Consider the following 14,134-nt stretch of genomic DNA (forward strand, 5'->3'; position numbering starts at 1 on the left):
TTGATGACTGCACCCAGCTTGCAGTCATCTGCAAACTTAAGTCAGCCATAGCCCACTGTTTTTGGCCTGCACCTCAGGAAAGTATATCCCAAATAACAGAGGACCCAAGACCTAACCCTGGGGTACGCCACTTGTTATGGGGTCTACTGCTTAAGGTGGCTTCCCCTATTTTGACTACGTGGGTTCCATCAGTGAGCCAGCTTGCTACCCAACTGGTAACATAAGAATTGATGCCTTGTTGAGAGAGTTCATCTATTATGCCCAAGTGGGGAATGGTGTCAAAGGCTTTGGCCAGGTCAAGGTAGATGGTGTGCAGTCTTCCCCTCATCCACGGCTTTGGTGACTGTCAAAGAAGTCAAACAAATTTAGCAGACAAGACCTCCTCTGGACAAAGGCAAACTGTGTGGGATCAAGTGTTTGGAGGCTGCCAATGTCCTTGTTAATAAGGTCCATGATAATCTGCTCAATTGCCTTGCAGATCAAGCTAGTTAGGCTGATTGGTCTATAATTTCCCAGATTGGTGGATGCTCCACCTTTGTGTAAAGGGATGACAGTAGCGGTCCTCCACTCAGCTGGGATGAAGCAAATACTCAGGCTTTGGTTGAATAGGGTTGCCTAATGGTGCTGCAAGTTCCTGCCAGAGTTCACGTAGGATGCAGCCTGGGATGTTATCGTGTCCCATGGAGGCTGTATTTTTTTTACTTTGAGACAGCAGTCATAACCTGTTCCCTAGATATAAGGGGAGGGGGGGGGGTACTGGGGATGTCCTGATTTACTGATGGGGGGCAGAGGGGTAAAGTTTTCGCTGAATCCGTCAGCCAGCATGTTTGCTATATCTACGGCATTTGTATATGTGGTGTCCTTGACTACCAGTTCTCAACAGATCTGGGTGCTTCCTTTGAGATTGCAGAGATATATGTGAAGAAGGCCTTATGATTGCTTCTAGTAGATGTGGTCAATTTGGACTAAGTTGCCTTTGCAGAATTTCACTAGTGCTCTTATTTGCTTGTTCAGGCTAAGGAGACATTGCTTCCAGTTGGGCACCTGCTCCTTCTTGGTCTTGGACAGCAATTTTTTCCTTTTGTTAGAGTGTTTATTTATTGCCGACGTCCACCAGACAGATTTACTCTTCCTTGCAGAGGATTATGTCCTGTTGGGTATTCCCGATTCCATGCATCTATATAAATGCTCGTACAGTGCTTTGATGTAGTTTTGGATACTGGTGCCTGTTCCTACAGAGGAGGCAGGGGCTGTGAAGCTGTTTATATCCTCACTTCACAAGGCTGTAATCAGCTTTGGAGAAGTTTTTATGTCTGATCCTAGCTAGAGGGAGGTTGGAGGAGATGGTAACTTCTAAAGTGACCGCTTTGTGGTCAGATCTTACCAGGAAGGATGATACTACAGGGATGCTGCAGTGGTTACTCATGTTGGTTAATATCAAGTCCAAGATATTATCACCTCTTGTGGGGGTATCAACTATCTGTTCCAAGGCATTTGCATTGACAAAAATCAAGGAATCTCTGGGCATTTGTGGTGTGGCATGAGTAGTTCTTCCAATCTATGTTTGGGAAGTTAAAGTCACCCAGGATCAGGGTTAAAGGGCTGAATCTTGATAGATTTGAATGGGTCCAAATAGGTGAACTGGGCATCTTGAGTCAGATTTGGGGACCGGTAGCTAGTTACGATTTGAACAGGGGTCTTTGTCAGTGGTTAACTGCACCTGGAGCGTCTCCTGTGCATCATACTGTATGACCAGCCTGGAGGTGTGTGTGTCTTTAAAGTGTAATGAAACTCCACTTCCTTTGGCTTTACTACCCACAGTTTGGGGTCTGAACGTATGACAGGATGAGTAACCAGGTAAGACTAGGGGTGCTCTCCGCAGCTTTGAACCAGTTTTCTGTGACTGCATAGATGTCAGCATTTTCCAGGGTTAGGAATGCTTGCAATGAGTGCAGTTTTATGTTTAGACTCTGAGCATTTAGCAGTATGACCTTTAATTTGTGTTTTGTTGAAATGTTTATATTGGTAGTTTTAACCTCATCAGTTTTCCTAAAAATGGCACTACAGGGGAGGCAAGAGCCTTTGCCAGAAGCCTGAAGCCCAGGTGAGACAGATGCAGGCCATCTCTGGCAAAGCATCGCGGTCTGTTGATCATATCTTCCCAGGCCGTCAGGTACTGGGATCCCCCTAGAATGACACCAGAAACTAAGCCAGTTGTTAAAGTCAGTCATTTTCTGTTTGTATTGAGGCACCATTCTGAGTGACGGTAGAATGCTGCTTAAGGCTACGGACATACCTGCCTGGGACACAGAGAAGCTCAATCATGTCTCTCTTCATACAGTCCTGAGAAGTACGTTCACGCCAACATAGACTATGACAGTCATAACAGTACCTGTTGTTGAGAAGTGCTGATATGATGTGGTGGATTCTGGCACCTGACAGACAAAGTACAGTTTTGTACCTACCATAAATGTAGATGTTCGAGGATCTACATTGCTGCAGTCATAACCTGTGGGTAGTCCGCTGTCCTCGGTCGGCCCGAATACCAAAGAGCTAGGCTGGCGTCGGTCATTGTCGCCCAGAGCTGACGTCAGTACGTAGTAGTACTTAAGCGCATGACCGACGCCATATCCTCAGTCTTTCTTTCCCCAGATGTCAGAAGGCCTAAAAATGAAAGGCCAGAGCCAAAATAGTAAACACCCAACAACCACCAGTGTAGAAATAAAGAGTATCCCAAAAGGAAACACAGCAATCACAAACTATAGAGGGGAAGGAGGGAGGGAAAATAGGACTGCAGCAATGTAGATCCTCGAACATCTACATTTATGGTAGGTACAAAACTGTACTATGTTCTTCGTCTCACATTGCTGCAGTCATAACCTGTGGATAGAGTCCCAAAGCAAAGGAAAAGGGAGGCTGGCAAACTAAAAAGCATTAGGAGCTGCTAACATGCCCTGTAAAACTGCAGTGGCAAACCCAGCCCTGGACTTGGAATAAAGAGGGAGATGGTAATGCTTAGTAGCTGCCTCCAAAATATCCTTAGTAGCTACCACCCTCAAAAAAGCAGTAGATATGGCAGTAGCCCTAGTAGAATGAGGTCTGATCCCAGCAGGAACATTCTTCCCATGATGAGAATAACAAAAAGCAATCCACTGACCAATCCACTTAGAAATAGTCTGCTTTGAAACAGCTTTCCCTTGTGAACCCAAAGCAAAGGAAACAAATAACTGTCAAGTCTGTCTGAACTCTTTAGTTCTGCTCAAATAATAACGTAGCTGCCTGTGGATATCCAAAGAATGCAAGACTTTTTCCCCCTTATTTTGGGGATCAGCATAAAGAGTAGGCAAATGAATAGACTGGTTCAAGGCCACATTAGAAATCACTTTAGGCATAAAAGTAGGGTTAGTATGCAAAGAAACTCTATCCTTATGGAATATCAAAAAGGTTTCAACTGCCATGAGTGCCTGCAATTCAGATACCCTCCTAGCAGAAGTAATGGCCAACAAAAAAGCAGTCTTCCAAGACAAAAACTTCAACTCAGACGTAGCTGCAGGTTCAAAAGGAGGTAAAGTAAGCTTCAACACAACATTGAGATCCCAGGAAGGAGTAGGAGCTCTACGTGGGGGTCTTATATTTTTTGCCCCTCTAAGAAATTGTTTGAACAAAGGGTGAGAAAATAAAGGAGGATCACAATCATAGTGAGCAGAAATGGCTGCAGCATGAACCTTCACAGAAGAGAATGACAAGCCCTTGTCCAGTAATTCAGTAAGATACTGTAGTGCAAAACTCAAATTAGGTACTGAAACATCAAAGCCCTTTGCTGTGCTCCAAAAAAAAATCTCCTCCATTTATCAGCATACACTTTGAGTACTAGGCCGCCTGGCTTCCAAAATGACATCTAAAACCTGTTGAGGAAGCTGAGACCCCACCGGTTCTAATACAGAATACGCCAGGCTGTTAGATGCAGGGACTGCACCCGGACATTGAGAAAATGATAGTTTGATTGGGACAACAAATGAGGAATCTGTGGCAAAGGCCAAGGAGGCTCCTGAATTAAACTCCTCAGCAGAGGATACCAATGCTGACGTGGCCAATCTGGTGCTATTAGGATCATGCAAGGCTTGTCTCGCCTGACTTTCAAGAGTACCTTGGGAAGAAGAGGCAGAGGGGGGAAAGCATAGACGTGAAGGTTGTTCCAACTGAAAGATAGCGCATCCACTTTCCAAGCATTTGGGTGAAACATCGTTGTGCAAAATTTTGGAAGTTGGAAATTCAGTGGAGAAGCGATCAGATCTATGTCTGGAGCTCCTCAAGCCACGGTTAACCGTTTGAATACCCGAGGGTCCAGTTTCCACTCGTGGGGATCCACAATTTGTCTGCTCAATACATCTGCTAGGGAGTTCTGTGCTCCTGGCAGAAACCGTGCTTGAAGACTGATGTGCAAACTCAGAGCAGTCTCCCACAATATCATTGCTTGTCTGCAAAGAGGGTAGGAATGGGTACCCCCCTGCTTGTTGATGTACCACATGACTGTATTGTTGTCTGTTTGAATCAACACCTGTCCCGGCTGAAGTAGGTCCTTGAAGGCCATCAAGGCAAATTGGACTGCAAACATCTCCTTCATGTTGATATGCAAATGTAGTAGTTTGGGAGGCCACATGTCTTGTATCAATTTCCCATTGAAGTGTGCTCCCCAAGCAAAGTCCGAGGCATCCGTCGTTAGGATCTGGTTTGCCTCTGGTCGGGTCACAGAGAGTCCCCTGTTTAGGTGACATTCCTGAGCCCACCACAAGAATTCCTTCTGGATGCAAGGTATAATCCGAATGACAGTGTCCAAATCGTGGCAGTGTTGAGTCCACACACTTTTGAGATACCATTGTAGCTTCCTCATATGCAGTTTGGCATTGGGAAGTACTAGAATGCAAGATGCCATGAACCCCAAGGCTTGAAGGACTGTCCTTGCAGTCAGCCTGGACATTACTGATAACTGCTGGAAGTATAGATGAAGAGTTCTTTGTTTGTCCGGGGTCAGAAATGCCATCTGAGAAGCTGTATTAAGTCACACACCCAGAAAGCACATGTCCTGAGAGGGCACTAGACTGGACTTTATTTCGTTCACAGAATACCCTAGGCACCTTAAAACTGCCATTACATACTGGAGATGTTGTAGTAACTTGTCTTTGTCTTGAGCAAGAATCAGGCAATCGTCCAGATAAGGATAAATTTGTATTCCTCTCTGTCTGAAGAAAGCAATTACAGGAGCCAGAACTTTTGTGAATACCCTGGGCGCAGTAGATAAACCAAAGGGCAATGCAGAGAACTGATAATGAGAAGTACCAGCCCGAAATCTCAGGAATCTCCTGCAGCTGGGCCTGATAGGGATGTGAAGATAGGCCTCTTTGAGATCCAGGGTTACCATCCAGTGATCTTTGCCTAGCATAGGCAGAAGTTGTTGTAATGTTAACATCTTGAACTTTGGAATGTCTAGGTAGGTATTGAGAATGGATAAATCCAGAATTGGCCTCCAAGTGCTTCCTTTCTTTGGCACTAGGAACAGACGGGAATAAAATCCTAGGCCTATTTCTGACGGAGGGACCACCTGAATTGCCCCCATCTGTAAAAGCAAAGAAATTTGTTCCTGAGCCTCCAGCCTTTGCTGAGGAGGCACATCCGGCATGCCTTTGAAAGGAGGAAAAGTGTGAAAATAAAACTTGTAACCTTGATTTATTATATCCAACACCCATTTGTCCTGGGTGACCAAATGCCAGTTTTGTTTGAAAAGTCGCAACTTTCCTCCTAGAAGAGCTGCCAGTAAAGAAGGGTCTGGCAGCTGAAGATACAGGTCATTGGGTCTGGTTACGAAAGGGCTAACCCCTGCCCTCACCAGAAGACTGTGCAGGAGAACTCCAAGTCCTAGGTCTGAAAGAACCCTGAGCGTGAGCCCTGCCTCTACCACGTCTAGAACTGCCCTTAGACTGATAATCCGAAGAAAGATAACACCATCCTCTAGCAGGCCAATTCCTACTAAACTTAGGGGGCTGCACCTGCATAAAATCCTTGACCGTCTGCATAGACTTAGCCTTATCTTCCATCTTTTTCAAAACTGATTCCACAGGAGAACCAAACAGTACTTCAGATTGAAGAGGAGCATCCAAAATCCGAGCCTTAACATGCTTGGACAAATTTTGATCCTCAAGCCAGGCATGTCTACGAATAACTGAACCTGTAGCAGCCACCCTGGATGAAGCCTGAAGAGCATCGAAACCACACTGCAAAGAATGTTTGCCAACTTGATCTGATGCATGAACCAGCTCCTGGAGCTCCTTACACTCTAAACCCTCAGCTAAAGCATCCACCTTAGATTTCAATTGGCCTAACAAAAAGTTTTGATACTTCAGCATATGAAATTGGCAATTCAAAGCCCTCATAGCTAACGTAGAGGTGTAAACTTTTTTCCCCCACCTATCTAACGCTCTAGAATCTTTATCCAAAGGAACTGGATTCTTAGCCACAGAAGCCCTAACACCCTTCGGACCTTGAATAATAGTTTCCGGATCAGCTCTAGGACTCTTGTACAAATACTTATGTGCTTCTGGTACTCTGTAATATCTGTCTGGCTTAACAGGGGCAGGAGGCAAAGAATCAGGATTAAGGGAAGATTCAGAAAAAACATCCTGAACAACATCTAAGACAGGAGGAATAGCCAAGGGCCTATGTTGTGGCAGAAACAAAAATTCCCTAAGCCTTTTCCGAGAATCTGAAAAATCCTGACCTTCCCACTTGAAATGTTCCCTCATGGAATGTAAGGTCTCAGAAAAAGAAAAATCCTCTGGAGGTGAAGCAGAAGGACAGGAGTCCTCTGCATCCGAGTCTGAGTAGGAAGGGAAATCCTGAATTTCTTCAGCTGAGGAATCAGAGTAGTCTGAAGAATGATTCATTCCCTCTAAGTCTGCCTCCACCCTAGGCCTCTTCTCTGGGGGGGGGGGGGGCATAGAACCCCTGATCAAAGTAATCAAGTCCTCTGCCATTTTTAACATATGCTTTTTAGGAACAGGGGCTGGAGAGCTAGAACTATGACCAGGGCCAACAAGACAAGGTTTGGCCTTAGCATGGCCTTTAGCCACTGAAGAAGAAGGCCTAATAACCTTTTGTAAAGATGGAACTACAGATACCCGAGAAGCACCCTCAGCCGGGCCTAACTCCTGAGAGGCCAACTCCTGCAAAAGTAAAGGTTCCCCCTGGGATTCAGCTGAACCCTCGGCAGGATCCACAGATTCAACCGGAGGCTCCGTAGAACCGGCGTCCGCAACGGACGACTCATCCGGTTTAGACCTCAAAGATTTATTTTTACGCTTTTTAGCGGTAGCGGGCGGAGGATCCGACGACATGTTATAGTTACACCGTTTACCAAAAACAAGCCTGGCACAATCTAATCTTCGTTTAATGGTGCGCTTATTAAATCTAGCACAAAAGCGACACCTGACCATGTCGTGCTCAGGCCCCAAGCAAGGAATACAGAAAGAATGACTATGAGGTATCTGTTTCCCACAAGAAATGCAATTATTAACTTTTTCTGACATCCGGATAACTGAGGCAAGAAAAGACAAAAATTTCCCCAACGGGGTACTTAGCCCAACTTGGTCTTCGGTCTGAAACTCGGTAAATGAAAATTTCAGAACGCCGAACGGCACTTGCAAACGCTGCTTCTGCTTCGGACCACGCGGCAAGAAAGACTGGGGATATGGCGTCGGTCATGCGCTTAAGTACTACTACATACTGACGTCAGCTCTGGGCGACAATGACCGACGCCAGCCTAGCTCTTTGGTATTCGGGCTGACCGAGGACAGCGGACTACCCACAGGTTATGACTGCAGCAATGTGAGACGAAGAACATCTAACCGTGACTTTCTCCTTATCCAACCTGGTGAGAGGCACATCTGTGCGTCTCACAATGGAGTCTCCTATGACGAATATGTTGGGTTTATGGTGAAGACTTAGTAGCAGAGGTGTGTGGACTACGCATGGTATGCAGTGTGGAGGGCTGCGGACATAGTGTGCATTTATGCCACAAAGGTCTCCTTTGTTTGGGTATGTTTATGTGGAGGACCTCTGCATATGTAGGTGTGGGTGGTGTTTGAGGTGCAGTGATTGTGCTGACAACCTTTTTGGTGCCAGATCTACTGGCTTGAGGGGTAGAGCGCTTGGACTCTAGGTTCCTAATGTAAATGCATCTCTCACAAATTGTGTTCCTAGATGGTGGTAGTAGATTGTTGTCCATGTACATGAGGCAGTTGCTACACCGTCTCAGGATGGCCACATCAACCAGGCTAGCAGGAGAAACTGTAGGAAATTGTTGATCCACATTTGTCAGAATTTGGGGGAGAAAGGCCAGGGAGAGCTAAGGGGTGGGCCTAAAGCCCAAGTGCTTAAACCAAAACTAAAAGCTTAGAATACTCTAGAATAATACTTGATTTAGACAGGCTATAGACAAGCAATAATAAATGCAGCAGAAAAGATGCAGTTGAACACTTGAGAACAGGCAGCAAGTAGCAGGAAAATGCAAAGCAAGATGAACAGCAGTAGGAAGAAACAAATTAGAACAATACAAGCAGCTGAGTGTCTTATATATATATATATATATATATATATATACATATATATATATATATATATATATATATATATATATATATATATATATATATATATATATATACATACACACACACATATATATATATATATATATATATATATACACACACACACACACACACACATATATATATATATATATATATATATATATATATCTATATATATATATATATATATATATATATATATACATGTGTATATATATATATATATATATATACATATATATATATATATATATATATATATATATGCACAAGTAAAAAGGGAGAGATCAGGAACAGAAGATAATTCAAGGTTAAGGGACTAAGGGTTTGGCCTTTCCAAACTATATCTGTATTAGGTAGAATGAGCTAAAGAGATGAGACTGGGAGGAGTGTCCCAGATTAAATTTACAGTTGGGTCGGGCAACTGCAAGCGCCACCAACTTTAACACAACAGCAACAGAGTGGGAGAATGTGGGGGGGGGGGGGTGTCAGCACAGATCAGAAAAAATTCTGGCAGCAAATGTATAAATAATTCAGTCAAGCAAAAATAAAGACAATGCATAACTCTGAACAGTTAAAGTGCCAAAAATATACTTATCAGCTCTATACTTCCAGACTGTTTGAGAAGCACTCTGTCAGAACAAAGAATGAGAATCAGATACCACAAAAGCTGTTAGACCAGTTTTACCAACTTTAAGAACACAACAGCAATAGGGTAGGAGGTTGACCACAAAATGGCATAAAAAGAAGTTTCCATTCAACACAATCTCATAAAATTTAAAATAAAATACTTACTGGAAATTCAGAGTATTTGAATACAGGTGCAGTGCTGCTCGATTACTGAAAGAACAAAAAACATAAATTACTTGTATACAATCAAACAGAAACAAAAAAACTACCTAAAATGACAGCATATATTTGTAACTATGATCTATTGAATCATACAATGGAATTACATCACACGTGACAAAATAATCTGCAAAATATTCTAGAGGTCGGGAGTCTCCATCAATGCATCCCATGGGAAATTCAGACCAGAATGAGCCAACACACAGAATACACAATATACCTGCTGGCTTGTTCCAAAGCCATACCAAGTGTTTTACCTGCTGTTTATCAGCACGCATGTAAGATAAGTCTTCTCTGCCTTTTTAGTTGCCAATGTCAGATACCTTTAATAAATCACACCTGGACTTTTCTAAAGACTACTACTGATTATCATACCATTCAAAACAAATTTATACAGAGATAACCTTGTCCTGCAGCATGCATTCATACAATCACTTTTTGGCAGTTTATTGCCAAGGCTCAAAGCTGAGTTGCTAACAATCTTCCTTCTGTAGCTCTGGGGTTGATTCTCACAGTTTCCTTCTGCATACTGTGCAACAGCAAGTTAAAGTATTCCAAGGTCATCCCCTCGCAGAGAGTTCCTTCTACTTAGTAAGCTGAGTGTTAATGAAAATGGAACATACTTTGTACACGGTTTCACACAATAAAAAAGAAGATGGCATAAATATGAGCATGAATTTCACTTGGCTGTGTGCCATCTGGAATGCAAATCTAAAAAGATTAAATATTTGGAAGTGGTATTGATGTAGTCTACTTCTATATTGACAATACCTCCAAATAGCTAGATCAACTTCTGGACTGACTGATGTCCTTCACTGCCTGCTCTAACAACCTTAAACTAATACAGCTGTGCAGTAACCTACTGAAATCAAGTCAGTCACCTCCCACATCAGAGATGTCAAAAATATGGTGAGCGAAGAGGACTGCAGTGTCTACCATCTTTAGGTCTTTCTGGTTCAACCAGACTAGGCCATTCTTAAATGCACCTTCCAAGTGGTGCCTCAACAGATCAGCTGTGAACTCAGGAGGATTCTTACTATGCCTTCAGCATGCGGGCAACACACAAATGCACAAAAAATGAATAGTAGAATACCAGCTCGGCTCTCTCGTGAAGAGGCTACTAGATAGTGGGACAAACCCAATCAACAGAAGATAAATAAAATACAGATGTATGTGACTATCCAAGCTCACTTCATCAAAACACAACTTAATGACACTATCTACTCCTAAGCTACAGTAGATAAATCTGCAGATGTAATCATAGGAAGTTACTAGGCTATTGCCCCTGAGGCCCTTACAAGCCTAGCTACGAATTTAACCCATGTTCCAACAAGTCAGCACCCTATGCTACTGTCAAGCAGGACACGGGGGAATCTCAGGGGCGTATTTTCAGTTCCCCATCCAGTTATCCAGGTTGCGCTTAAAAGGGTTTAATGAGGTACTTTGCTTTACGTGGAGAAGGAGTCTAATCCACAAAAGGGGGAGTCTCTGGGACACAAATCTGTCTCACCAACACATCCTATTGATGTCACAGACCAGGTTGAGGTCGCACATGCAGGTTACTAGAGTGGAGCTTGACTTGCGGATATGCAGTAGTCCCATCAGGGCAGAGTGAGAGATTGCTTTGTATGCCAGACAGAGGTCACCTCTGAGGAGTTTATTAGAGACGGAGTAGAGGGACAGGTCTTTTAGACTATCTGCGTAGGGCAGACTTTTGAGGCCCTGGATTCTCCAGGTGAGGAACCTCTGTGGTCTCGCCAGCTGCTGCATGTGCTTTGTCAGGTACATTCCGAAAGGGGCACTGCACTCAATAATGGGTCTAATAAGGGAAAAATACAGGGATGTTATGACCACCTTGTCCCCGGATGAGATACCCTTACTAATGAGATGGGCCATGTAGAAAGCTTTCCGTAGGCGTCAAAATCAATTTGCTTTCAAACTGGGTGCCCAAGTCCCTCACGACTGGTGGTGACGTCACTCTTCCCAAAAGGGATGATGTATTTTTTGGAATTCAGTTTGAGGCCATGTTTCTGACACCAGTCATGTGTTTGGGGGAGACCATCTTGGAGGACGTCCACATCACTAGGGAGAATTGAAGACAGCACCCAGCTTGCAGTCATCTGCAAACTTGGTCAGCCATAGCCCACTAGATGTGGCCTGCACCTCTGAGAGGTATATCCCAAACAGCAGAGGCCTCAAAATCGATCCCTGGGGGACACTGCTTGTTATGGGTCTACTTACTTGAGGTGGCTTCCCCTATTGTGACTAGGTGGGTTATATGATAAATATGGTTGATTGAGATGGTCAACAGGCATGACCTCCCCTTGACAAAACCAAACTGTGTGGGATCAAGTGTCTGGAGGTTGCCAATGTCCTTGTTCACGAGGTCCATGATAATCTGCTCCATGGCCTTGCAGCTCAGGCTAGTTAGGCTGATGGGCCTACAATTTCCTGGATCAGTGGACACCCCACCTTGATGCAAAGGGATAACAGTAGCTGTCCTCCATTCGGCTGGGATGAAGCCGGTACTCATGCTTTGATTGAATAGGGTGCCTAATGGTGCTGCAAGTTCCTGCCAGAGTTCATGTAGGATGCAGCCTGGGATGTTATTGGGTCCCATGGAGGCTGCATTTTTTGCCTTTGAGAGAGCAGTGATGACTTGCTCCCTAGATATAAGGGGAGGGGGGAGGTACTGGGGATGTCCCATTTTACTGATGGGGGAACAGAGGAGTGAAGTTTTCACTGAACCTGTCTGCCAGCAGGTTGGCTATATCTACAGGGTTTGTGTAAGTGGTGTTCTTGACCACCAGGTTCTGAGCAGATCTGGGTGCTTCCCTTGACATTGCGGACATATGTTAAGAAAGCCTTATGACCGTCTTTAGTAGATGTGGCCAGTTTGGACCTGAAGTTTGCATTACAGGATTTCACTAGTGCTCTTATTTGCTTGTTCAGGCCAAGGAGAGACTCCTTCCAATTAGACCCCTGCTCCTCCTTGGTCCTGGACAGCAATTTTTTCCTTTTATTATAGAGTTTATTTATTGTAGATGTCCACCAGACAGGTTTACTCTTCCTTGAGAAGGATGACTTCACCCTGTTTGGTGTAGGTTTGGACATATGTGCCAGTTCCTAAGGAGGGGGAGGGGGCTTTGAAACTGTTTATACCTTCACTCAGGGGGCTGTGAAGCTGTTTCACTCGGGGGGGGGGGGGTGATACTGACTTTGAAAGTGACTGCTTTGTGACCAGGGATGATGCAGTGGTTACTCATGTTGGTTAATACCAAGTCCAACATATTTTCAACTCTGGGGGGGGGGGGGGGTGTCAACCAAATGGACCAAGGTATTTGCATTGACAAAAAATTGCTGGGCATTTGTGTTTTATCACGAGTATTTTTTCCAAATTATAGTTGGATAGTTAAAGTCGCCCAGGATCAGGGTAAAGGACTGAATCCTAATAGATTCGAAGAGGTCCAGGTAGGTGGAGTGGGCATCTTGAGTCAGAGTTGGAAGCCTGTAGCTATCTATGATTTGAATAAGGGTCTCTTCAATTGTCAACTGCATCTGAAGTATTTCCAGTGATAGGATGAGTACCTGGTATGGCTGGGGTGCTCCCTGCAGCTTTGAACCAGTTTGTTACTGCAGAAATGTCAGCTTCTTCCAGGGTTTAGAATGCTTTCAATGGGTACAGTTTCATGTTTAGAGTTTAGCAGCATGACCTTTTATTTATGTTTTGATGAAACTTTTATGTTGGCAGTTTTGACCTTCGGGATTTGCCTAAAAAAAAAAAAAAAGACACTATGGGGGGGCAAGAGCCTTTGCCAGGAGCCTGAAGCCCAAAGGAGAATGATGCAGGCCATCTCTGGTAAAGCATCGTGGCTCGTCAATCATGTCATCCCAGACTGTCAGGTACTGGATCCCCTTGGAATGACAACAGAAACTAAGCCAATTGTTACAGTCAATCATTTTCTGTTCGTATTGAAGTGTCATTCTGGGTGACGGTAGAATGCTGCTCAAAGCTAGGACATACCTGTCTGGGACACATACTCAGAGAGCTCGATCATGTCTCTCTTCATATAGTCCTGAGAGGTACGTCTCAAGTCATTCAACTCCAATATGGACTACAACAGAGTCATAGCAGCACCTGCTGAGAGACTTGAATGCATTGGTGATATGGCAGATTCTGGCACCAGACAAAACAACTAACCGCAACTTTCTCCTTATCCACCCTGGTGAGGGGCACATCTGTGCGTCTCACAATGGAAACTCCTATGACTAATGTCTTAGGGTTATGTTTATGCCTTAGTGGTTGTGATACACAGGTGTGTGGACTATGTGTGGTGGGGAGTGGAGTTTGCATGCGTTTATGCCTCTTGTTTGGGTATGCTTTTGTTGAGGACCTCTGCATATGTGGGGGTGTGTTGTGTAGGTGTGGTGTTCATGCTGCCAACCTTCTCAGTGCCAGATATGCTGGTTTGTGGGGGACAGAGCAATGATGCTAGGTGCTTGATGTGAAGAGGAGGAAGAAGTAGTAGCAGCAGTGGCACTAGTTTGTCCATATCGACCAGACTGGCAGACAAAAACATAGGAAATTGTCCATCCTTATTTGTCAGAAACTGAAAGAGTAGAGTAAAGGGACAAAGGTC

At 44.2% G+C, this 14,134-nt stretch overlaps 1 protein-coding gene across 2 annotated transcripts in view; it reads right to left on the reverse strand.

Moving 5' to 3' along the window:
• The window catches only part of NAA10 (N-alpha-acetyltransferase 10, NatA catalytic subunit), a 363,584-nt gene that overhangs the window by 229,081 nt on the left and 120,369 nt on the right, over positions 1-14,134 (reverse strand). For both annotated transcript variants that reach the window (XM_044080371.1, XM_044080370.1), the window contains exon 6: positions 9,441-9,485. In XM_044080371.1, the coding sequence (XP_043936306.1) occupies positions 9,441-9,485 (45 nt within the window). The remainder of the gene's footprint in view (positions 1-9,440; positions 9,486-14,134) is intronic.

The sequence above is a fragment of the Protopterus annectens genome, chromosome 8.part0, assembly GCF_019279795.1.
Source record: "Protopterus annectens isolate FY-2018-M chromosome 8.part0, PAN1.0, whole genome shotgun sequence".
NCBI classification, from domain to species: domain Eukaryota; kingdom Metazoa; phylum Chordata; order Ceratodontiformes; family Protopteridae; genus Protopterus; species Protopterus annectens.